At 37.3% G+C, this 26,937-nt stretch overlaps 1 protein-coding gene across 5 annotated transcripts in view; it reads left to right on the top strand.

Moving 5' to 3' along the window:
- LOC138712308 (meiosis-specific nuclear structural protein 1-like) overlaps nucleotides 1–26,937 on the top strand; it is a 138,292-nt gene that overhangs the window by 87,123 nt on the left and 24,232 nt on the right. For 3 of the 5 annotated variants that reach the window (XM_069843968.1, XM_069843949.1, XM_069843941.1), the window contains 3 exons: nucleotides 12,427–12,501; nucleotides 12,700–12,789; nucleotides 25,362–25,436. The exons of 1 other annotated variant lie outside the window; for it this stretch is intronic. In XM_069843968.1, coding sequence (XP_069700069.1) covers nucleotides 12,427–12,501; nucleotides 12,700–12,789; nucleotides 25,362–25,436 — 240 coding nt within the window. Of the gene's footprint in view, nucleotides 1–10,896; nucleotides 10,963–12,426; nucleotides 12,502–12,699; nucleotides 12,790–25,361; nucleotides 25,437–26,937 lie in introns of all 5 variants that reach the window. One more of the 5 variants, XM_069843958.1, reaches the window with a different exon arrangement.

Below are 26,937 nucleotides of genomic sequence, written 5' to 3'. Positions count from 1 at the left end.
GTGGAAGTAGGCCTAGCCCAGACGTCTCCAAAAGCGTACTAGCGAGTAAGTCCCTGAACGGAACCGAAGCCAGTACGTAATGCGCGCGGTCCGCCTCTCCCATCCCCACCTGTATTGTACTCAATGTTTATGCCCAAACCAAGAGCAGTGGCGGACTGCCATTATCATTGTGTTGGTCGGAGTGTTCCACCGTTTCACAATGTCTTCTAATCATGACCGTAGTACATTCAAGGATGAAAGGGAAGAGAAATATATTTTCGTGTTAATGGAAACAATATGAAATGTTTAATTTGTTCGAAAAATCTTTTTTTTTATTTTGGGTTATTTTACGATGCTGTATCAACATCTAGGTTATTTAGCGTCTGAAGGAAATGACGGTGATAATGCCGGTGAAATGAGTCCGGGGTCCAGCACCGAAAGTTACCCAGCATTTGCTCGTATTAGGTTGAGGGAAAACCCCGGAAAAAACCTCAACCAGGTAACTTATCCCGACCGGGACTCGAACAAGGGCCACCTGGTTTCGCGGCCAGACGCGCTGACCGTTACTCCACAGGTGTGGACCGAAAAATTTTAAGAGTGTTAAAATTCAACATGTGAAAATAATTTATTTTGAGGCGTCTGTATAACTGTTGGTTATACATAATAATCACTATATTACGATACGTTTACACTCAGTTTCGCAAGATATACTTATAGTTTTCGTTTCATTTTAGGTGAAATAATACAAATATTTTGATAAATTTGAAACAAGAAAATACAAACACAAATCACACACGTATCCTCAGTCTTTAAAAAAAAACTTCTTGCTAGCTATGTTCTAACTTGGAATATTGGAAAATCAATGAAGCCCTTTACAGAATGAGCATTTGTAAAATCATGCATAGAGAATGTCTTCTAGATGTAATGCGAAATGAATTATTCCATTATTGAATATTCCCCTATCAAAAGTAGAAGCTTTTTAATATGTCAAAATAATATACAAACGTATGATATTTCTTATCCTTTCGATGTTGTTAATTGTAAATATAAGGGGGATCGTTGCCGCAATCCCTCACTGACCTCTCACATTTGTTGAGGTACGAGTCTCTCCCCCTTCTCTAGCCTTACAGCACACTGTGTTCGGCGGGCAGCATCGGGATCACGAATGACTATACGCGTTTTGGAGACCTCTGGCCTAGCCTATATATCTCTGCTCTGAGTATATATGTCTGAGTTATGGTGTGTGGGCTTTGACCATTGTTGTTGTTGGCATCGGATTCCATATCTGCAATAAAACATAATTTCCTGCCAATCATTCTTTGAGTTTAAATGTATTCAATAGGAGCGAAGGATAATGTGTTCTTAGAAATGAGATATCGTGTAGTAATTAAGAAATACAGAACCTTTATCACACGGTGAGTGGATTGTGCATCCTCTCTGAACACGATAACAAGCTCTTGACCTTTGGTACCAGTCACGTGATTTATCTCTACTGATATCTTATTAATATTTTATTGTAAAATGAAATGCATTGCATTATCCTATTGTTATATTGCAACATTTTAAAATAATAATCCTTTCTCCTATTGGTTGTCTTCAAGCGCCATTTCTATGATCCACTAATCCATGCTTGTGTAAGCTGTCTGACAGCTTTATCTGGCTGTTTGTTAACCGGTAGATAAGGCACTATATATCTCCTCAGAGGCAGGGCTGCATCACTACTCATTCTCGTTTTCAACCAAGTGGTTTTTGGTTCGAACTTCTCCGTGTACAAAGTCTGTGGACGATTGTGTTCGGAATTGACCAGAACTCCATCACTGTTGGTAGCACCGTTCTTCGTTTCGCTCAGTGTTAACATAACTTCATTTTCAATTCACAAGGTAAGTTCTGGCTGTGTAGCAGCTTCTTCTTCTTCTTCTTCTTCTTCTTCTTCTTCATAATCATATAGAGAACAAGATTGTGGAACTGATAAAGAATGGCGGGCTGAAATTCCTGCTTCTCTCATTTCAAGAGTCCACTGCAACAATGATGGATGTCATTTGGAATACATTTTGCAGGAGAAGCAATTGAAAGTTTGAATTGCTTAGCGCTCAAAGCTTAACTGTGATTTTCCGATCATTACTGGACTATGACTATCAGTGTTAATGCCATAGACTACAACTCTGTATGTACATTCTACAGGGACATCATTTTATTTTTACAAACATTTTTAATATTAACCTGGCTATACCTTTAGATCAACACCGTTGTCTACCCCCTTCCACGACTGGAGTTCGATGATACTGGCATAAGAGACAAACAAATCACTTTACTAGGTATAGGTGGGAAGAAAAGTAGTTCATCCACTTACGTAAACTAGGAAATCTCGCGCTTTTGAGTTTGATCATTTTCATTAGGTTTTTGTTTAATCAAAATACAGTATAGTATTAACAATGAATATTTTTACTCACGAACTGAGCTGCCCATGTGGACGTATTCATTATGCAGTGTATATTATACTGTCTATAGCACATTAGCATACCATATAGAGAATGACGTTAAATTGAAAAATAATCATAATATGGATATTTAAACACATATTTGAAAATGGTGGCCGTTCATTTCTATACAGGTTTCAGTTCTTTTTTGCATATTATCGCACTATATACTATTGTACCTAATTCCAATTACCAGTTTCGTCTTTCGTACTACTAACTCACGTTGAAATAATTCTGTACCTACTCTATAAAAGAGTACCTTACATACTGTATATTCAATCTTCACTTCTGTCCGACCCGAAAAGATAAAATTGTTCAGACATGCTATTTATTATCCGTTCAAGTGGTTTTGTCGAGAGTCGTAGAAAGGAGGGAAATCACGTGACAGTTAATTACTTAACGAGGCCTTTTTATTTAAGTTATTTTAAACAGTTATATAATATTACGTAGACGTCCAATTCCTAACAGAAATTAATGTTTTCAGAAAAGAACTAAGACAGCCCAGCCACAAAGGAAGGGGCAGAAGTGGGTGGGGGAAACCGGGATGCGACATAGGCAAACGGACGACAGTACCTGTGCGAGAATATGATTCAATATTGAAAGCGAACATATTTCTGGAACATACTATACTCACTAACTCAGTACTGATTGTGTTTACTAAGACCGTAAGGCGACTTTGACTGTATGCGCTTGGTTCTGTGTGGAGAACAGTTGCAAGTTCACTAGTAGAGGGGGTGGGAATGAAGTACATTCAAAAACTCAGGTACAATAAAAATTGAAGTAAAAATAAAATGATGTCCCTGTATAGGCCTATGTCTTAAGCTATGTCTTAAGCTATGCATTGACAGTCTTGTTTCATTTTCGACAAGAAAGTGACATCCATCATTCTTTCAGTGGACTCTTTATTTCGTCATCACTGGGCACTGACAAGAGACTCTGCACCCCATAGTTCATGGTTCCCATGTCAGCATGAAGGATGTGCGGTGGTTAAGGTCTTGTATAGAGAAATACGTTATTCATCCATTTTGAAACAGAAGAATAACGTGTCTAGCATTGAGGTGTATTTCCTGACTGCGTTGAGGTCGGTGTACAGTTGTCAAAAAAAAAAAAAAAAAAAAAAAAGTGGCCGCACTCGTGAACAGCGAATATTTTCTAAGTTCACTTCGGGTCACGGCGATGTTACACGATGCATGTGCTTGTAGAAGCAGTTCCGGAACTATGAAAGTATTCCATATTTGCGTCTCGTAGACCAGTGGTAGAGTGCTTGCTTAATGATTCGAAGATTATGGGTTCGGGCCTTCTTCAAGTTTTCATTTTATTTTTTAATCGCTTTTTAGCGATGTAAATAATATTCAAATTATCATTTATATTCTGTTATCGTTCTTCATCGATATCAAGTTATTTATATTTTGTTATCGTTCTTTTAGCGATATAAATAATATTCAAGTTATAATTTTTTCTGTTCTGTTATCGTTCTTTAACGATATAAATAATATTCACGTTTTTTCTATTCTGTTTTGGTTCTTTAGCAATATAAATAATATTCTTTGTAAAATAGGGTATTTTATTTAAATAATTATATATATTATAATTATAATATCTTATATTAATTTAAAAAAACCGATATTTATCATTTATATTCTGTTATCGTTCTTTAATGATAACGTATAAATAATATTCAGGTTATTTATATTGTTATCGTTCTTTAGCGATATAAATAATATTCATTTTATCATTTATATTCTGTTATCGTTCTTTAGCGATATAAATAACATAAATTTAATATTAGGTTTGGAACAATACAATACAATACAGGCGTTAGTTTTTTCCTTTTTATATTATTACATTATACTATATTGAAGCACAATAAAACGAAAAGGAGTGACGAGGAATTGAACTTGAGACCTTTACATCTAAATTTCGACGTTCTTCCGACTGAGCTACGAGGGCACAAGCATAGAAACATTTGCGGAAAAATTGGCCCAATCCCCCTTCAAGTGTTTCTGATGATTTGTAGAAGCTCGTCCATGATGCGGGGGGCAAAGGCTAATTGGGATTTCCCGGTCTCTGATCGGGTCAAACCTCCTGATAGTAGGCCTACTAATATTTAACTCTTGCGGTGATATTCGGTGAAGTCCGGAAGGCCCAATTAGACAAATCCACTCTTCTCATTTCCACGCTTGGGCCCCCCTGACATCTAATAAGATGCGAAGAAGATAGTGGTGTGCGGAAAGCAACGGGAAGTTACCGCATTTATCCTTCCCAAGAAAAACTGTAAACATGAGCGAAGGAAGCGTTTAATAGAAAAAGGAGCATCTTCTGCGGACCTCTGGAGAAAGAACTAAGGAAGAGACTAGTGAAGCCCTTTGTGTGGAGTGTGGCATTGTATGGGGAAGGAACATGGACATTACGACGAAATGAAGAGAAAGGAATAGAAGCATTTGAAATGTGGACGTAGAGAAGAAGGGAGCGTGTGAAGTGGACAGACAGAATAAGAAATGAAGCTGTGTTGGAAGAAGTGGGTGAAGAAAGAATGATGCTGAAACTGATCAGGAAGAGGAAAAGGAATTGGTTGGGCCTCTGGTTGAGAAGAATAATGGACATTAGGATACGTGGATCATATGCAAAGACTAAGAGGAAGGCAGAAAATAGGAAAGATTGGAAATTGCTGGGTTTGGTATGAAAGACCTGCCCATGAGCTGAACACTTATGTATATATGTTCAGAATGCCTGGAATGTCGTGTCTAAGAACAGTCGCTATTTGCAAAGACTAGTTGATTCCATGCCCACTCGACTGCAAGATGTGATTGAGATAAGGAGAAAATAGTGTAAATATTGAATCGTGGCTTTTTGTTTTGTTTTTTGAACGCTTAATTGTTTGAATATTCTAAGGCAGACGCTAGCAAGTTTGTTTTGTTTATGCCACGAAAGATATTTTTGTTGAGAATAAAATCTTTTTTCTTTCCATTTGCAGCCACAATGTCATAATGATAAAGTCATGGCATAATACATTAATTAACCTGACGTTAATTACTAAAATAATCATAAAAGAGGAAAAAGCAATTATGTATATTTCGCCTCTCCCTCTTAAAAATAAAAGAAAAAAGAACATAAAAAACTCGAGGTGGTATTCGAACGCAGGACCTCACGAATAAGAGGCCGGAACGCTACCATTACGCTGTTGAGTAACACACAGAATACTTTATTTATAACTGTCGATATCAGGCAACGTGATCCAACAACATGTAACATCGCCTGTCTCCGAATTATAGCGAAGATACCCGAAGGGCCACTTTTTCTTTTGACAGCTGTACATAGGAAAGAAATAATATGTAAAATTGTTTTGTGTAAAAAGTCTGAGAGCCGGAAGATGAAGCAACACGTCATAATCCCAGTACAGATGGATATATAAACAGGGGTGGCCATTCTTCTTCGTGCCTGTGCCTGTGAGGTTTGACTGTATCTGGCTTCTATATTGAGATATATTCTGAATTTAAATTTACACACATTTCATAAATTGGAATAAAATATTGAAATCATGTGCGCTAAAATAACTAAGTGATTAGCCACTAGAAATTAGAACGAAATCTTGAATTCAGATAGGTATAAGAGAACTGTTAGCTCAGTTGGTAGAGCAGCTGGCTACGGACTGGAAGGTCCGGGGTTCGATCCCAGATGGCGACAGGATTTTTTTCTCGTTGCCAAACTTTCAGAACGGCCCCGAGGTTCACTCAGCCTCCTATAAAATTGAGTACCGGGTCTTTCCCGGGGGTAAAAGGCGGCCAGAGCGTGGTGCCGACCACACCACCTCATTCTAGTGCCGAGGTCATGGAAAGCATGGGGTTCTACCTCCATGCCCCCCAAGTGCCTTCAAGGCATGTTATGGGGATACCTTTTTATAAGAGAACTGTTATATTACCTTCGTTTCTGGACATGTTTTTCACCTAAAATTCCTCAGCGTAATGTTCAAACTTCATTACACGCGGAAAGCAGCCATATTATAAGTATCCTACAAGCGAAACTCAGCTCGGACTCCTCGCGGCGCGCATGCTATAATTTATTCTTCCTCTGACACATATCGTCAAGTGAATGTACTGCCTGATAATAGATGTACATATCAGACAGAACCTCAATCAGAGGTGATAATTAAATATATAGCTTTTATGTTATTTGATGTAAACTATTCCATCAACGAATCCTGGCTTCATACTGAAAAAAAAAAATCCTCTAAATCGATCGTGATCAAATCTTCCGCATTTTTCTGACCAGAAGTTGTGCACCCTATTCTTCTAACATAAATATTATTTAAAGTCGATATGCAATAGAGCTTTTCGTATTCTCTTGAATATTTTATAAACGATTTAAATTGATCTGCAGGGAACCATTAGTTAACATTATAGTTTTTTCAATCCCCTAGCATATTTATTTCACGATGAGTTGTCAATGCTGTCATTAAAAGTGTTTTAGGACAATGTTATGTTTGCGAGAAAACAGTAGCTGCTCCGAACGTAAGAAAAATTGTTCAGTATTTGTAAGGTATTCAATAAACATAATTAAATATACGCAAACAGAATAAGAATTTAGATCTGTCTGTGGCTAACCACCTAGGTATGGGAGCGAATCTAACCTAACCACGTCGCCGTGATATTTTGAAGCTAGTAGGCTAAAGTATCTAGGCATGCAGATGAGTACGATAACTTCTGTCACAGTCAGAGGACAAGTTGTACACAGCTGAAGCTGTATTTGAGCGAAGGGAAGATCTTGCCAGGAAGCTGCGTCCTTCAGAGCAAAAATCCCACTCATTCCTTGCACATTCATTGCAGCCTGAAGCGAATACAAACTAGGGTTACGTTTAACTGCAAGGTCACAACTGAATACAAATTATATTTAAAGATAATTAATTAATTAATGATTGTTCTGCAATTATGGATTCGTATTTCTTATTTGGGCTGTGCAGGATGGCGAAATCCATTTCAGTCCCCAAGCTGAAGGATCTAGTCAAGACCCTGGAGGAGGAAATCCTGTCTCTCTTGGAAGAGGTGAAGAACTTCGATGAGGTGCAGGACGGGATATCCTCAATCGACTTGGAAACAGGAAAGAAAGGCAAAAGAGCGGAGAAGAACAAGGAATCTGAGGGAATGGGAGTTGTGAACACGAAGGAGAAGGAACTGCTAAACAAACAGGCAGAACTCGTAAAAGTGTATAAACTATTAGGAAAGGTAAGAGATTCTCAGTTGTCTGCAGTTACCATAGTTACAGCTATAGGAACGTAAATTAGTCACGATTATTTTGAGCAGATGCTAAGGTTTCTTTTGGCACATTTATTTCTATGCAGACTATATGCTATTCAGGAAATGAATGACCTAAAAGCTGAAGAGAAGGTAAGACTATATCTGTCGTCATTGAATATTCGAAATCCTCCCACACCACACACGGAACTGAGACCTGTTTCGAATTGAATTGTATTATTTCGTGTTCAAATGAAACTGAGAGACGAAATAAATTTACAAATATACACGCAATTCATTATTAAATATCAATTATTTCAAAAAGCAGGTCTACATATTTTTATTACTTATTTTTAATGAGTTCATTCCTTAAAATAATATTTATGTATCAGGATAATTTTCGTTCGTCTGATTGACGTAAAATAGATGGGCAATGGGACTACTACAAAAAATTGTCCTCGTGCACGATCCACGCTATATTTAAATTCGCTTGGAGTGATTTGTTATAGAATGTATTCAAGACTAATTTAGGAATACGTATATTAGACGAATTACTCTTGTACTAAAAACGGGATCAAATCATCCCATTTTAATTATTTAGATACAACAGCATTTAAAGACATTTTAAAAGATTTATCCTTGCACCGAATGTATGCTCCTTGGACAAAATGTTGGTGTTGTATTTAATTAAATACAATTAAATACAATTAGAACTGAGGACTATATTAAAACAATTAATCTTGCACCAAATTCCGATGCGCTTTGGACAAAGTGATGGTATTTTAATAAGTTCGTAGTTTTTTCTGGTATTTTATAAGGCCGTCATGACTGAGATATCCGTTAACTGCTTTTTGTTTATAATAGTAGGTCATCATATAAGAACTCGAGATGAAAGGGATGTAGGTCAGAGTTTTAGATGGCCCATAAGCCACGACTCACCCAGTGGCGGTGCGTCAGTAAGAGCACAAGAGCACGTGAACACCTTGTTTCCATTAATGCACGACTAGTTTTATTATTTAATACCGCATTGGCGTAGTGGGGATGTATAATATCAGAATCGAGTATTTTAAACTTCCCGCATCTTGCATAAACTTGTTATGTAAACTTGGCAACATCCGTTCACGTACAAGCCGTGCTCTTTTCAAGAAGGTTACAGAAATTTCACGCATGCGCGGGAGAAAATTGTCTTTCGCTGGCCGCTTATGACTCGTCAAGAGCACAAAGCATTAAGTGAACAGTGAATCTATCCTACAGATGTCAGGTACATCGATGCGTATCGTTTACGTGCTATATCTCGAGGAGGAAATTTATTTTAGCCTGCAGGTGTCAGCATCTCACTGTCGGAACGTTTACTGTATGTGGATGTGTGTACAGTGCTGCTACGAGAGTGTAGTTTGTGAATTACTATACTTCAGTGTCGGCATATAGCATAGTTTGGATTTCAAACACGTGCTGGCTGAATGTGGTGGTGGTATGAATTTAAATACTGTATGGTGGTGTATAATATTTAAGAATAATATTTACCGGCATGTATTTAGAGTAATCAATCTATGCGAATGGGAGTACAGTACTGATATAGGCTATAGTATATCAATGTGTTGTGAATCAAAATATATTACTGAACACACGCTTTTGTAAATTGTGTTAATTAATTTTTAACAAACGTAAACAATGATCTCTGTTCAAGTAATTTTGAAGAGTAAAGAACTGGGTAAACTGGCTTACCAGGAAAAATAAAAAGACTAGGTTTCATTATTATTATTATTATTATTATTATTATTATTATTATTATTATTATTATTATTATTATTATTATTATTATTACCGGTATATGTTTTGAATTTATATACGGTTTTTTCGACAGTGAAACATTGGAATCATGACATTTCATTTTAGGCTGAAAACGTTCGATTTCAAATTCTCTTCGATTTTGGAACACAAAATTGTGGCCACACATAATATTTTATCACGAGCCGCCACTCACGAGTAGTGCTAAAGATGTTGGTTTGCTAATTGTTCAGTATGCAGTGTTGTGTACTATACGGAACTCTTGCCTCTTAAGTACTGTATATAACTTTGCCAAAGCTCACATCGTGTCTGTCTCTGCTGTTATAGAGTGGCGAGTTAAAATTTTTAGTTTATTTTCAAAGATGTAAGTACTTTTATCCTCTAGGCATGTGGTATGGGAAGATACCGATGTTTCATCCTGTAGTGGTCCATATTTTCAAACGTTTAAAATCCTCCCATGATACATTTTTCATACAGGTCATACCGGTACTCATTTTATAGTAGATTTCTTTTCAGTTGTTTATTGTGTCTGTTACTCTCTATTAGTTCATAATCAGACATGTATTTCTGTCAAACTGAAACCTAGCTGAGTGACAGCTAGTCTGAACCTGCCTTTGTTACAGTTACAGGACGAAAAAATCCAGCAGCTAACACAAGAACACGAGAAAGAGATAAAGTCGTGGCTGCAGGAGGAAGCAGTAAGTGATGAGCTGTTACCACAGTCTACTAAATACAGTCACGAAGCTTCAGTTTTGAGGGTGCTAGAAACAATAGAATGTGACGGTACTATTTTGCATTGCCTGTAATGAGGCGATATTAGCGATTACAGTGGTGAGCAACTACCTAATGTTTGCATATTTACTACGTATTGAGCTTCGCGACTGTATATACTAGACTGTTCTGTTACCATGGTTACTCTTATCAGAGACAATCCTGAGCCGCGATCATTCAATGCGTAGTTGTGCTGTTAGCACTGCATAATCATCAGCATCATCATTATGATAGTTGTCACTTCGCCTTCATGAAATCTTGTACTTTTACTCAAACTATCACTTCCGCTGAAACAGTTTTTTTTTTGTTACAGTTTAAAGAAAGAAAGCTGGAAAGGCTGGAGTATGATTTGAGAGAGTACGAGTACCGGCTGCAACAGAAAGTAGTAAGTGATGAACTGTTGCCATGGTTACATTTACCAAAGTGATTCCTTGAGATCCAGTCAGTAATTAAGTTACATAGTTAAGTACAATTAGTTTTATTGCATAGTAATGTGTGACAGAGGTGCTCTTTTTTAAATACAGGCTACTATATCATCATTAATACCAATATCACAATCATTGTCTGTATCGTAGCCATCATTGTTCCCTGACTTCCTTTTACATCTAGACGATGTAACTTGGCTTCTTCTGAATCAGTTCTTTTGATTACAGTGTATAGAGGAAGATCTGTTAATTCTCAGAGATGAACTGGAGGAGAAGCGGCGCCAGGAAGTAGCGGTAAGTGATAAGTTGTTACCATGGTTACAGTTATGAGAGAATTTCTGTTGATTTCTTTCAATCACTGAACACACAGTTTTTCGTGATAAGTAGATGTAAGTGTAATTGTATTTATTATGCTAATAATTGTAACAAAATATAATATATACAGATAAAAGTTTAGCACACCCATGAAAGAGTACAACTCGTGTTCTGATCCTGAATTTAAATTAAGAAGTATGTAATACAATTTGTTTTATGTCTACTGCGCAATAACAATATATAAATTTAAATTTACAATTTTTCATTCCTTACAAAATTCATAAATAACTTTTTAAATTTAGTACTAGAACTATTAGAATTGACAAGATTAGGATACTTAAATATAAATGTGTTATATATTCTAGGGGTCTAAATTACTACTATGATTAAATACTGTAGCAGTGTTCCCCTTTGGTTCAAATAGTCTTAAAGAATTCATACCTTTTGTTCATAACTATGAAAATGCAATTCAAAATTGTTTCGATTTTTATGTACAGGGACATCATTTTATTTTGACTTCAATTTTTATTGTACCTGAGTTTTTAATGTACTTCACTTCCACCCCCTCTACTACTAAACTTCCAACCGTTCTCCACACAGAACCGAGGCCGCGTATGCAGTACTGAGTTAGTGAGTATAGTACGTTCCAGAAATATGTTCGCGTTTTCCAGTGACGAAAGAGCTTTCAATATTGAATCATATATTTTCACAGGTACTGTCGTCCGTTTGCCTAAGTCGCATCCCGGTTTACCCGACCCGCTTCTGTTCGCCCCTCTGTAAAGTCTAGTAGCTGGGCTGTCTTAGCTCTTTTCTGAGAACATTAATTTATGTTAGGAATTTGACGTCTACGTAATATTATGCAACTGTTTTAAAATAACTTAAATAAAAGAGCCTCGTTAAGTAATTAACTGCCACGTGATTCCCTCCCCCCTTTCTACGACCCTGCGACAAATCCACTTGAACGGACAGTAGATAGCATGTCTGAGTAATTTTATCTTATCGGATCGGGCAGAAATGAAGATTGAATTTACAGTACGTAAGGTACTCTTTTATAGAGTAGGTACAGAATTATTGCAACATGAGTTACTCGTAGGAAGGACGAAACTGGCATATCATCAAAAACCGGATTATACACTGGTAGGCCATGGCAGTTGATCTGTGATCCATTTCTTATGAGCACATCATGAAAATCCAGATGTTTCTGCAGATGATCAGTTTAATTTAGAACTAATCGTAACGTTCTTTTAACATCTTAGAATATACAGGATAAGATGCGCCATTTGGAAGCCCCTATCCAAACATTTAACGTTTGTAGCTGTTATCCGTAATCCGGATGATGTACCGTATACCAGGCAATCAGCTTGTTTCCTTCATGAAAGCCGCTGTTTCAAGTCAGCGTCACCTAACTGAGCTTTCTGCAACCCAGAATTGTTTTTATTACAGAAATACGAGGAACAGCTGGCGATCCTCAGAGACGATTTGGAGGCGGAGCGAGGAATGAGGCGCCAGATAGAAGAAGTAAGTGGAGATGTGTTACCATGGTTACAGTTACGAGGGAGCTTATGAAGCTCCATTCCATTACTGCGTATTTTTTAGTTCAGCATAGCCCCATATCAAAAATAACAATAATAACCATCATCATGGTAATCATGTTTCTAGCCAAGTTACCACACATCCACCAGAACTTCCTCTGAACCAGATTTGTTTTAATTATAGAGTAAAGAGGAAGAACTTCGACTTCTGACAGCAGAACTGGAAGCGAAGGAGGAGGAATTGAAGAAGCTGGCAGAGATCCGGAAGGAAGTAGTAAGTGTGAGCTGTTACCATGGTTACAGTTACTGTGTAATGATTGATACAAACTGTCAAACTCTTTCGAACGAAGAAATTCCTAATGTACTTAGTCCACTTCATAACCTGAAATCTCCCGACACACATGACTCCAACGTAGCAACCCACTTCCCCCATCCCTACTTCCTAGTTTGATGTAAGCTAGACTACTACTACTGCTACTACTACTACTACGGCTACTACTACTACTACTACGACTACTGCTACTACTACTACGACTACTGCTACTACTACTACGACTACTGCTACTGCTAGTACTACTACTACTACTACGACTACTGCTACTGCTAGTACTACTACTACTACTACGACTGCTACTACTACGACTACTGCTACTGCTACTACGACTACTGCTACTGCTACTACGACTACTGCTACTACTGCTACTACTACTACTACTGCTACTACTACTGCTACTACTACGACTACTGCTACTGCTACTACGACTACTGCTACTGCTACTACGACTACTGCTACTGCTACTACGACTACTGCTACTGCTACTACGACTACTGCTACTACTGCTACTACTACTACTACTGCTACTACTACTGCTACTACTACGACTACTGCTACTGCTACTACGACTACTGCTACTGCTACTACGACTACTGCTACTGCTACTACGACTACTGCTACTACTGCTACTACTACTACTACTACTACTACGACTGCTACTACTACTGCTACTACTACTACTACTGCTACTACTACTGCTACTACTACGACTACTGCTACTGCTACTACGACTACTGCTACTGCTACTACGACTACTGCTACTGCTACTACGACTACTGCTACTACTGCTACTACTACTACTACTACTACTACGACTGCTACTACTACTGCTACTACTACTACTACTGCTACTACTACTGCTACTACTACGACTACTGCTACTGCTACTACGACTACTGCTACTGCTACTACGACTACTGCTACTGCTACTACGACTACTGCTACTACTGCTACTACTACTACTACTACGACTGCTACTACTACTGCTACTACTACTACTACTGCTACTACTACTGCTACTACTACGACTACTGCTACTGCTACTACGACTACTGCTACTGCTACTACGACTACTGCTACTGCTACTACGACTACTGCTACTGCTACTACGACTACTGCTACTACTGCTACTACTACTACTACTGCTACTACTACTGCTACTACTACGACTACTGCTACTGCTACTACGACTACTGCTACTGCTACTACGACTACTGCTACTGCTACTACGACTACTGCTACTACTGCTACTACTACTACTACTACTACTACTACTGCTACTACTACTGCTACTACTACGACTACTGCTACTGCTACTACGACTACTGCTACTGCTACTACGACTACTGCTACTGCTACTACGACTACTGCTACTACTGCTACTACTACTACTACTACTACTACGACTGCTACTACTACGACTACTGCTACTGCTACTACGACTACTGCTACTGCTACTACGACTACTGCTACTGCGGCTACTACTACTACTACTGCTACTACTACTACTGCTGCTACTACTACTACGACTACTGCTACTGCTACTACTACTACTACTGCTACTACTACTACTACGACTACTGCTGCTGCTGCTACTACTACTACTACTGCTACTACTGTTACTACGACTACTGCTACTGCTACTACGACTACTGCTACTACTGCTACTACGACTACTGCTACTACTACTACTGCTACTACTACTACGACTACTGCTGCTGCTGCTACTACTACTACTACTACTGCTACTACTGTTACTGCTACTACGACTACTGCTACTACGACTACTGCTACTACTACTACTACTACTACTACGACTACTGCTACTGCTAGTACTACTACTACTACGACTGCTACTACTACGACTACTGCTACTGCTACTACGACTACTGCTACTGCTACTACGACTACTGCTACTGCGGCTACTACTACTTCTACTGCTACTACTACTGCTACTACTACTACTACTGCTGCTACTACTACTACGACTACTGCTACTGCTACTACTACTACTGCTACTACTACTACTGCTACTACTACTACGACTACTGCTGCTGCTGCTACTACTACTACTACTACTACTGCTACTACTGTTACTGCTACTACGACTACTGCTACTACGACTACTGCTACTACTACTACTACTAGTACTACTACTACTACTGCTACTGCTGCTACTACTACTACTACTACTGCTACTATTACTACTACGACTATACTAGTTCTTATGATTAAATCATTATGTCCTACCAAAACGTAATAGTATAGGTCAGACGTCTCCAAAAGCGTTCTCGCGACTAAGCCCCTGAACGGAACCGAAGCCAGTACGTAATGAGCGCGCCCCGCCTCACCCGTCTCCACCTGTACTGTTATTGCAAGTTATCTGGAACCTTCTGAGCGGGGACAGAGGGGCAGAGGGAAGGAAGCGCGTAACGCGCGTGGAGCCAACTGAGTTGTTTGCGCATGCTCCGCAGCATAATCTCTTGTCAAGAAACATAGAGCTATTTCCTTCACTGCGTACCAGTAGTGTTACCATGGAGCAGCAAGCTCAGGGTAGTAATTATGGTGAAATCACACCACCGCGGAGAAAAAGTAACGCTGTTATCCATAGCGGAGAGAGAGAAATTATCGCAAATATAATAAAATTAAGCGTTGCGAGGAGGAAAAATTAAACAAATATTTGCTGGAACCTCTTGCTAAGGAATATGAGAGAGCGGCTAAATACTCTGGCAAAAGTATTAGTTCCGTGAACAGAATTAAAAATAATACTGAATTACAACCGAATGAACCTCACACTGCTCGGGAAAGAATAGGTATGTAATGTTAGAAATTATTGCTATAATAGTTATGTACAATAGTGTGTGTATTGAGAGCGACATAATGAATTATTGTTGCTAGTTATTATTTTCTTATAGTTCTACCAAACATATTATTTCATTCCAGAATTAGACTTGTGTAAAGTTGAAGTGGACGACTTCGATCAACATGTTATTCGGGATACAATCGAAGAATTCTATCTTGTTCAGAAAGTAGTACCTACGATTAAAAAGATAATTCCGAATGGATGATGCCATTGGCGAAATAATTAATTTTGAAACAAGCGATGATGGCAGCAATGATAGGGATATGGATTGTGTATAATTGTAAATTAATGTAAATTCAAATAATAGACCTGTAAATATTGTTATAAGAATATTTACATATTAGCTGAAGGTGTAAGTCATGCAGGCCTATATAATGTATAGCTAGAAGTAGCTGTAGTAACTCCGCCATTGCCGGTCCCCAGCCCGGATGAGAGAGGAGTGTACACACGATTATATTTAAATACTCATTACAGGTTAATTAAAGCTTCCTACGAAACTATGTTCTCCTCTCAAAACCGGAGTATCGAGAGAAGATGATGTCTGTATTGAACCAAGTTCTATTACAGTAGAGAGACGTAAAGTGTAAGAACCAACGTTTTCTGAAAAGAGTCAATTTACCCGAGAGAGGGGCATCCTTGCCGTGCCGTTACGTTGATTAGTACATGCCGTACCGAGCAGTTCCAAAGACAGACTTAGGGGATGCAAGGTTCAAGATAACTTGCAATGACAGTATTGTACTCAATGTTTATGTTCAAACGAAGAGCAGTGGCGGACTGCCATTATCATTGTGTTGGACGGAGTGTTCCACCGTTTCACAATATCTTCTAATCATGGACGTAGTACATTCAAGGATGAATAGGAAGAGAAACTTTTTTGTGTTAGTGGGAAGAATGTGAAATGCTTAATTTGTTCGAAAATTCTTAAGGGTGTGTTAAAATTCAACATGCAACGACAATACTTGACCCTTCACAAAGAATATCATACAATTACAGGCATGTTGGACATGTGAAAATAATTTATTTTGGGGCGTCTGTATAACTGTTGGTTATACATAATAATCAGTATATTACAATACGTTTACACTCAGTTCCGCATGATAAACATATAGCTTTTCGTTTAATTTTAGGTGAAATGCGTAGGCCTAAAAATATTTGGTAAATATAAAACAAGAAAATACAAACATATCATACACGTGTTCTCAGTCTTAAACAAAAACAGCCTCTTGCTAGCTATGTTCTAGCTTGGAATATTGGAAAATCAATGAAGCCCTTTACAGAAGCATCATTTATAAAATCGTGCATACAGAACACTACTATAATAGGCTACTGTGTCCAGAACAAAGAGTTTAAGAAAATTAAATTGTTTCCAATTACAGTTCAGAGAAGGAATTTCAAGATTGTAAATGTAATTGAATCTGAAGTCGAAACCACAATTAACCAGTTTGTAGCTTACTCACTTGCATTGGACGAAAGCACAGATAGAAATGACAAAGCTCACCTAGCCATTTTCATCCGAGGAGTTAATGAACATTTTACTGTGTCTGAATGTCTTCTAGATGTAATTACAGAATATAACTGGAGAAGATCTTTTCCAGGCACTGAAAAGCACCGAAGAACAGAAGAGGTTGAATTTCCAATGACTTGTGTCAATAGCAACAGAAGGGGCTTCAGCTTCATAGTAGCCAATTTCAAAATAATATAAAAAAGTATATTTCTTATTCTTTTGATGTTATTATTTGTAAACACAAGCAAACCGTTGCCGCGATCCCCCACTGATCGCTCCCATCTTTTGAGATACGAGTCTCTTCCCCTTCGCTAGCCTTACAGCACACTGTGTTCGGCGGGCAGCATCGAGAGCACGAATGACGATACGCTTTTTGCAGACCTCTGATATAGATAGTCCAATTACAATAGTTAATGTTCCATGTTTTTATTCTATTTTAACAAATGACTTTCATATGCATTATTTTCTCTCTTTTTTACTCATACAGTCGACCTGGTTGGTAAGTTGGTATAGCGCTGGCCTTCTATGCCCAAGGTTGCGGGTTCGATCCCGGGCCAGGTCGATGGTATTTAAGTGTGCTTAAATGCGACAGGCTCATTTCAGTAGATTTACTAGTCGACCTGGTTGGCGAGTTGGTATAGCGCTGGCCTTCTATGCCTAAGGTTGCGGGTTCGATCCCGGGCCAGGTCGATGGTATTTAAGTGTGCTTAAATGCGACACGCTCATGTCAGTAGATTTACTAGTCGACCTGGTTGGCGAGTTGATATAGCGCTGGCCTTCTATGCCCAAGGTTGTGGGTTCGATCCCGGGCCAGGTCGATGGTATTTAAGTGTGCTTAAAAGCGACAGGCTCATGTCAGTAGATTTACTAGTCGACCTGGTTGGCGAGTTGGTATAGCGCTGGCCTTCTATGCCCAAGGTTGCGGGTTCGATCCCGGGCCAGGTCGATGGTATTTAAGTGTGCTTAAATGCGACAGGCTCATGTCAGTAGATTTACTAGTCGACCTGGTTGACGAGTTGGTATAGCGCTGGCCTTCTATGCCCAAGGTTGCGGGTTCGATCCCGGGCCAGGTCGATGGTATTTAAGTGTGCTTAAATGCGACAGGCTCATGTCAGTAGATTTACTAGTCGACCTGGTTGACGAGTTGGTATAGCGCTGGCCTTCTATGCCCAAGGTTGTGGGTTCGATCCCGGGCCAGGTCGATGGTATTTAAGTGTGCTTAAAAGCGACAGGCTCATGTCAGTAGATTTACTAGTCGACCTGGTTGGCGAGTTGGTATAGCGCTGGCCTTCTATGCCCAAGGTTGCGGGTTCGATCCCGGGCCAGGTCGATGGTATTTAAGTGTGCTTAAAAGCGACAGGCTCATGTCAGTAGATTTACTAGTCGACCTGGTTGGCGAGTTGGTATAGCGCTGGCCTTCTATGCCCAAGGTTGCGGGTTCGATCCCGGGCCAGGTCGATGGTATTTAAGTGTGCTTAAATGCGACACGCTCATGTCAGTAGATTTACTAGTCGACCTGGTTGGCGAGTTGATATAGCGCTGGCCTTCTATGCCCAAGGTTGTGGGTTCGATCCCGGGCCAGGTCGATGGTATTTAAGTGTGCTTAAATGCGACAGGCTCATGTCAGTAGATTTACTGGCATGTAAAAGAACTCCTGCGGGACAAAATTCCGGCACATCCGGCGAGGCTGATATAACCTTTGCAGTTGCGAGCGTCGTTAAATAAAACATAACACTTTAACATTTACTCATACATAACTCACCATTGTTTCCATTATATAATGTACTCTGCAGGCTCACTTATTTGATCCGAAGATGATTCTTTTGAACCGAAAACGTTAGTAATTTATCTTTTAATATGTGTAATTAACTACTTTGTATTCAATTACGTATGTTCACTGATAAGTTTGACGGTTGTAAGAATGAAATTGAATATTAATGCACAGCTTATCGGATCCAACATGGTTTCCAAATGCCACAACTCAGATTGTGACCAGCTGCTGTTGGGGAGCAAACTTAATTTCAGTTACTACCAGGGGCGGCTTTCGAAGAGGGGCGGCGAAGCTGCAGCACCCACAGACATTTGTGCTCTTGTCTCGTTTTATGTTGTGAAATACATTTATTATACAGTCTCTATTTAGCGTCTCGAATTAAAAAAAAAATCGCTCTCAATGACATGCACGCAATCGTTAGTGAAGTCGCTTCCTCCCCTGGTGCTGCCAAAACGAAACCAGAGACAAGGACGGATTGGTGAAGCCACTTCCTCCCCTGGAACTGCCAGTCTCGTCTCGGATGCTTTGCGCGTTAGTTTAACCCCTCCCCCTGCTGCCCCTGGCCAGGAATCCAGAGTTTCCAGGCGCTGCAAAATTTGCAGCAGTTTGTCAGTAGCGCGCAGTTTTAAATACATTTTCTTTAATGTTGTGAGTATAACAAGTGCAACAATGTTTAATTCTGTACAATATTTGCAGTCTATTCAGATCAGTACCTTAACAATTCAGAAGAAATGTGAAAGTAAGTGCCCATCAGTTGAATCTCATAATGGAAAGAGCCGCTAAACAAAATAGCCTACAAAGCTCGCATATTTCTTGCTAATTTATCCACTATACCTGCTTTCTTCTCTCGATCTCCACACAGTCTGTATCAGATTAATGTGTTTCAAAGACAATTCCATCAGCTGGGGCAACAAGATGGAGTTTTAAAATAAGAACAGTAAATGTTGTTCATGAGAAGAAGGAGCCATTGCTAGAATGTTTTCAAACCATAATGGAATCTGAAACATCTAACAACATCACAATAAATGAGGCAAGCGCCCTGGTGCGTACTCTTGAATATCCTGAATTCAATTTCTGACTCAGTTATTTTTTTCATTTATTGATGTATCATGTAGATATATTATACAACCAACTACAACATCGCCAGTTAGATATTTCTAAGGTTCAAATCTGCATATAAAAATTAAATTATGGTTTATTTAACGACACTCACAACTGCAGGGTTTATATCAATGTCGACGGTGTGCCGGAATTTTGTCCTGCAGGATTCTTTTAAATGCCAGTAAATCTACTGATATGAGCCTATCTCATTTAAACACAACTTACAATACAAGGCGCATGGAATTAATCTTTAAATAAAGTAAGTTGCTTGGTTTATTTTTGTATGCAGCCCCCCTTAATTCAATACCTACGAGCCGCCACTGGTTACTACTACTACTGCTACTGCTACTGCTGCAAATAACATTGTTAATACTGCTACTACTGTCATTACTACTATCACTGTTAGTACTACTGCCTACTGCTCCGTCGATATAGTAGAAAGTCAATGTTCAGCTACTTAGATATAGCCTAACACCCGGATCAAGTCCCCTGCTATCAGCAAGCTTTATCTTTAGGTAGAAAGTGGTATTCAATCTATAGTACACGTATACGCAGGGGTATGCATACTTTCTCAAGGAGTACACATCCCACTGATTAGTTAAGTATGTATGTATTTATTAACACTACAATTGGGTATACACCCGGTGGTAATGATATATAATATACAATAATTACAATTACATGAAATAAAATAAAATAAACGTAAATGAAATAAAATAAAATAAACGTAAATCTATAAATAGTAGATGCAATAAACCTAGGACTATAAATAAAAACTATTCTATAATAGCGCCTACGATAAGCAAAAATAAATCTAACTTATAAGTACTTCTATTTCTCCCAACTATTACCAATTTAAGTAATTATATATCACGTTAATTAATTACATACCAACTTAATTACATATCATCTTAATTAATTACATATCATCTTAATTTATTTACATATCAACTAAATCACATATCATCTTAATTAATTACATATCAACTTAATTATATATCAACTCAATTAATTACATGACACAACTTAAATAATTTCGCTGCACCTCCAATTACATTTTCAGTCTAATCTTCTCAACCTTTCCTTAAATGTATTGATTTTAAGAGGACCACCCTGAAAGATTGCCGCAGGTAAGCTGTTCCAGTCTACTATTGTGCGGTTAACAAATGAAAATTTTGCCACGTCCGTTCTTTGTTTTCTGCATTTAAATTTCCTAATATGATCAGCCCTTCCTAAGTATGATGGTGTTGCTAATCTAGCATTGATATCGGCCCATGCTTTGTGTCCCATTTGTGCCTTAAACAATGCGGTGAGTCTGGTTTTTCGTCGCCTTGATTTGAGAGATTCCCACCCTAAGTCTTTTACTATCTTCTCACCATGTCCCTTCCCCATTTTGACATATTTTTCTGCCTTGCGTTAGACCTTTTCTATTGAATCGATTTGGTTTTGTCTGTACGGATCCCAACCAACTGATCCATATTCCATAATTGGGCGAACAAGGGTTTTGTACGCTAATTCTTTTGACTTTCGGTTAGATTTCTTCAGAATACGCATAGAGAAATGTAGTGCTTTCCAGGCTTTCCTTGTGGTATTAGTGACTTGTTCCTCCCAACCCAGTTTGTTACTTAAATATATACCTAGGTATTTACAAGTGTTCACTTGTGGCACCGATGTAAAAGTGCTGACATTTATTTTATTATACTTGTTGATAATTATTGCATTATATATTATGTTTCTTTTGCAATATCAACTCTTGTTTTTCCTTGCTTGAATAACATTTTACGTAAATCATTACTATTGTTATCGCTTGAGTACTATTGTGTAATAATAATAATAATAATAATAATAATAATAATAATAATAATAATAATAATAATAAAAATACATCAATCATAGTATATTGTTAATTCTTGCATAATTGCAATGCAGTTTGGGGGTAAAATATATTCTAGGGGTACTTTAGCAAATAACATTGAATACCACTGAGATAGGGGAGGAAAGTCAAGGAAGAAAAATTATGGCTAGTAAAAAGTCGATCATACGGGAATGGATAATTAAGAATTGTTAATTCATTATAAAAGGGAATGTGATACAACGTTAATACAGTTTTATTTCCTAGAATATATAATATACAGAAAATAAAATAATAAATGAACGAATGAATATATGAGTAAAGAATGAATGATGAATAAATAAAAAAAATATATAACGTAATAAGTAAGTCGATAGGTAAAGAAAGGAGGGACTGAGTGACTGACAGTGAGTCAGTGAGTGAGTGAAGTTATGAAGAGAGGAAAGGAGGAATGACTGGATGAATGAACGGATTAATAAAGAAAAATAAACATATTACCTTACTCTCGCTAGCAATGTCCATAATATTTGCGCCGTTTTCAAGGTGTCGAATAATATTCACTTTATCAGAAATACTCAGACGTGAACGTGTTTGTGACATAATGCCTTACCGATAAGCGGGGGCTCGGATTCTCGTCAAAACAGACCACGTCGTACTGTTTTCTGCTTTCATTAGACTCAAACGCATTCTACTAAATCGACGGAACAGTGAAATACTACCACTGCTACTATCAGTATTATGCTAGTGCTATTACCAGTGTTATTACTACCAGTGCTACCACCATTATAAGTACTACTGCTACTATTAGTGTTATAGTTGGCACTGCTACTACCACTCTGCTAGTACTAGTACAAGTAACTTATAACAGTACTACAACTACTTTTGTTACTTGTAGTGCTACTGTAACTATTACACGCATCACTGCCCTTATCGCTACTGTTACTGTTATTGACATTACTGCAGTTATTGTTACTGTTACTACTACTTACATTAGTATAGCTACTATTATTACTACTGATATTACAGTAGTTATCCCTACTATTACTAGTACTGCTACTTATATTACTCTAGTAATCCCTACTATTACTACTACTGATATTACTGTAGTTATCCCCACTATTACTACTACTGCTACTACTGTAGTTATCCCTACTATTACTACTACTGCTACTACTGTAGTTATCCCTACTATTATTACTACTTATATTATTGTAGTTATCCCTACTATTATTACTACTGATATTACTGTAGTTAACCCTACTATTACTACTACTGATATTACCGTAGTTAATCCTACTATTATTACTAATATTACTGTAGTTATCCATATTATTATTAATACTTATATTACTGTAGTTATCCCTACTATTACTACTACTACTGCTATTACTGTAGTCAACCCTACTATTATTACTACTGATATTACTGTAGTTATCCCTACTATTACTACTACTACTGCTATTACTGTAGTCAACCCTACTATTATTACTACTGATATTACTGTAGTTAACCCTACTATTACTACTACTGCTATTACCGTAGTTAATCCTACTATTATTACTAATATTACTGTAGTTATCCATATTATTATTAATACTTATATTACTGTAGTTATCCCTACTATTACTACTACTACTGCTATTACTGTAGTCAACCCTACTATTATTACTACTGATATTACTGTAGTTATTCCTACTATTACTACTACTGCTATTACTGTAGTTATTCCTACTATTATTACTACTGATATTACTGTAGTTAACCCTACTATTACTACTACTGCTATTACCGTAGTTAATCCTACTATTATTACTACTTATATTACTGTAGTTATTCATATTATTATTACTACTGCTATTACTGTAGTTATCCCTACTATTACTACTACTGCTATTATTGTAGTCAACCCTACTATTATTACTACTGATATTACTGTAGTTATCCTTACTATTAATACTACTGCTATTACTGTAGTTATCCCTACTATTACTACTACTGCTATTATTGTAGTCAACCCTACTATTATTACTACTGATATTACTGTAGTTATCCTTACTATTAATACTACTGCTATTACTGTAGTTATCCCTACTATTACTACTACTGCTATTATTGTAGTCAACCCTACTACTATTACTACTGATATTACTGTAGTTATCCCTACTATTACTACTACTGCTATTACTGTAGTCAACCCTACTATTATTACTACTGATATTATTGGAGTTATCCCTACTATTACTACTACTGCTATTACTGTAGTCAACCCTACTATTATTACTACTGATATTACTGTAGTTATCCTTACTATTATTACTACTGATATTATTGTAGTTATCCCTACTATTACTACTACTGCTATTACTGTAGTTATCCCTACTATTACTACTACTGCTATTACTGTAGTTATCCCTACTATTACTACTACTGTTATTACTGTAGTTATCCCTACTATTACTACTACTGCTATTACTGTAGTTATCCCTACTATTACTACTACTGTTATTACTGTAGTTATCCCTACTATTACTACTACTGCTATTACTGTAGTTATCCCTACTATTACTACTACTGCTATTACTGTAGTTATCCCTACTATTACTACTACTGCTATTACTGTAGTTATCCCTACTATTACTACTACTGCTATTACTGTAGTCAACCCTACTATTATTACTACTGATATTATTGGAGTTATCCCTACTATTACTACTACTGCTATTATTGTAGTCAACCCTACCATTATTACTACTGATATTACTGTAGTTATCCCTACTATTACTACTACTGCTATTACTATAGTTATCCCTACTATTACTACTACTGCTATTATTGTAGTCAACCCTACTATTATTACTACTGATATTACTGTAGTTAACCCTACTATTATTACTTGTGATGTTACTGTAGTTATCCCTACTAGTACTACTACTGATATTACTGTAGTTAACCCTACTATTACAACTACCGATATTGTTTTATTTAAATTAAAGAAGTACCTAATTTCTCACGCCTTCTGTTCTGTAGGTGAATTCATGACATTCAACAACGCTTCATGAAATTGATACTAAAACTTTTGTTGTACTAGTAGACTATATTGTAAACCTCTTCTGTATATATTTCATCTAGACTGTGACTATAAATTAAGACTTTATAATAGTATTAAGTTTTCTGACTTGTTCCATATTTTAGCTGTGAAGCAATGTATGAATGCCATGGAATATTAATAAGTATAATACAATACAATACAATACAATACAATACAATATCGTTGCTGTTTCTACAAATGGCATCACCATGTTCATTGCTGTTACATTTTTATACGCATCTTTATAGTAGGCTTAGATATTTGGAGAAACTTCTTTCTGTCAAACTGGAACCCAGATGAATGAAAACTAATCTGAACCTTTGTTTATTACAGTTACAAGACGAAATAATCCAGCAGCTGATGCAGGAACACGAGGAAGAGAAAAAGTTGTGGCTCCAGGAGGAAAAAGTAAGTGATGAGAAGTTACCATAGTTACAATTGAGGCTGTAGACGGGAAAAGGGTCATAAGAAAAAGTCATGTTTCAAGAAAATAATGACAGAAAGGTTTATTTGTATGTCATTGCAATTTGGATGCACTTTTATCAAGTTAACAATTTTCATACTGTTACAATAACATTTGTCTGCAAGTTTTTGTTAAACAATACATTCCGACTTCAATAGTGTTAATAAAATAATATATTTAATTGAAGAATTTTATAGGCCTTTTAAAAAGAAGTTTATTTTATCAAAATACTTTCAATATAATTATATTTTAGCAGAAATTTAATATGAGAATTGAACGGCACACATTACGGATGTTTACAATTTCATAATCATTTCAGTAAAATCAAATTTCTTACATATATCTCATAGTTACGTCATAGATTGTACCGAATACGTAAGAATCAAGAATATCTATTGGGAACAGAATACAGACTACAGGTTATTTAGTATTAATCTAGAATGGATTCACACTCAGTGCAGTTCACACTTTAGTGCACATCCTGGATGGACTCACACTCACTTTGTGAGTAATCTTCATTGATCCTTTCTCCCAATGCAACTTTGTTCTCTTCAATAATTTTGTCAAGCCAACTGTTTGAAATATTTGAAATATGTATTGTACTTCACATTCAGTTTTTCACCAATGTTTTCTTTGTAGTAATCACAGAATAACCCAATATTTATGTTTGGGTTAGTGGACAATAGTGGAGCTTGCTATGTGGAATCGATTGTACAGGTGTGACTGCAGTAAGTCCCATTATATTGTTGTTCATTTTATATGGTCTGTTTTCATGAGAATCCCTTATTCCTCAAATGTTTCACCTTTTAAAATTTTCCCTTGTATTCATTTCAGATTTTTGGCAGAAATTTTTTAGATTTCCAAAATCGTTTGACGACACACCTCTTGCTGAACACCTACTCGAATCAGAGAATATGACCATGTATTTTCACGACTTGCTTTTGGAATTTAAATTACTTTTATGACTAGTAGATTTTTTCGTAACAAGTCTTCCACTGTAGCATCCTGCAGTAACTTTGTTTGCCCACTGTAAAACATTTCGAAGAGATCTTTCCGTTCATCAACAGTGAACTCGGAGAAACATTCCTTCTGGCAGCAGGAGGTAATGGGTGCAAAAACGTACCTTCAACAATAGCACCTTTCGAAGTTACATACGTTGTATCATGTTGTTTATTCATTTTTCTGTCTTCTCGTTTTAAGTTCATTTTCATGTCCTGTCTCCTCTTTTTCGTTTATGTTCATTTCTCTCCATTTTGAAACAATTCAGATCGCACACAGATCACAACTGCTACACACAACACAATTATACTTGGTGTTCAGTTCAAAGTGTGTCATGGCTCGCTGTATGCCGTCATGTGGCTAGTCGATGAGCCTAGAGAATTCAATCTTCCTACACTTCCGCAGAGGTGTATTACTTATGTGCCAGAGAAGTTTCCTAGCAAGTAC

The sequence above is a fragment of the Periplaneta americana genome, chromosome 2 (genome assembly GCF_040183065.1).
Source record: "Periplaneta americana isolate PAMFEO1 chromosome 2, P.americana_PAMFEO1_priV1, whole genome shotgun sequence".
Lineage (NCBI taxonomy): Eukaryota > Metazoa > Arthropoda > Insecta > Blattodea > Blattidae > Periplaneta > Periplaneta americana.
This window is presented reverse-complemented; position numbering and strand designations above follow the sequence as displayed.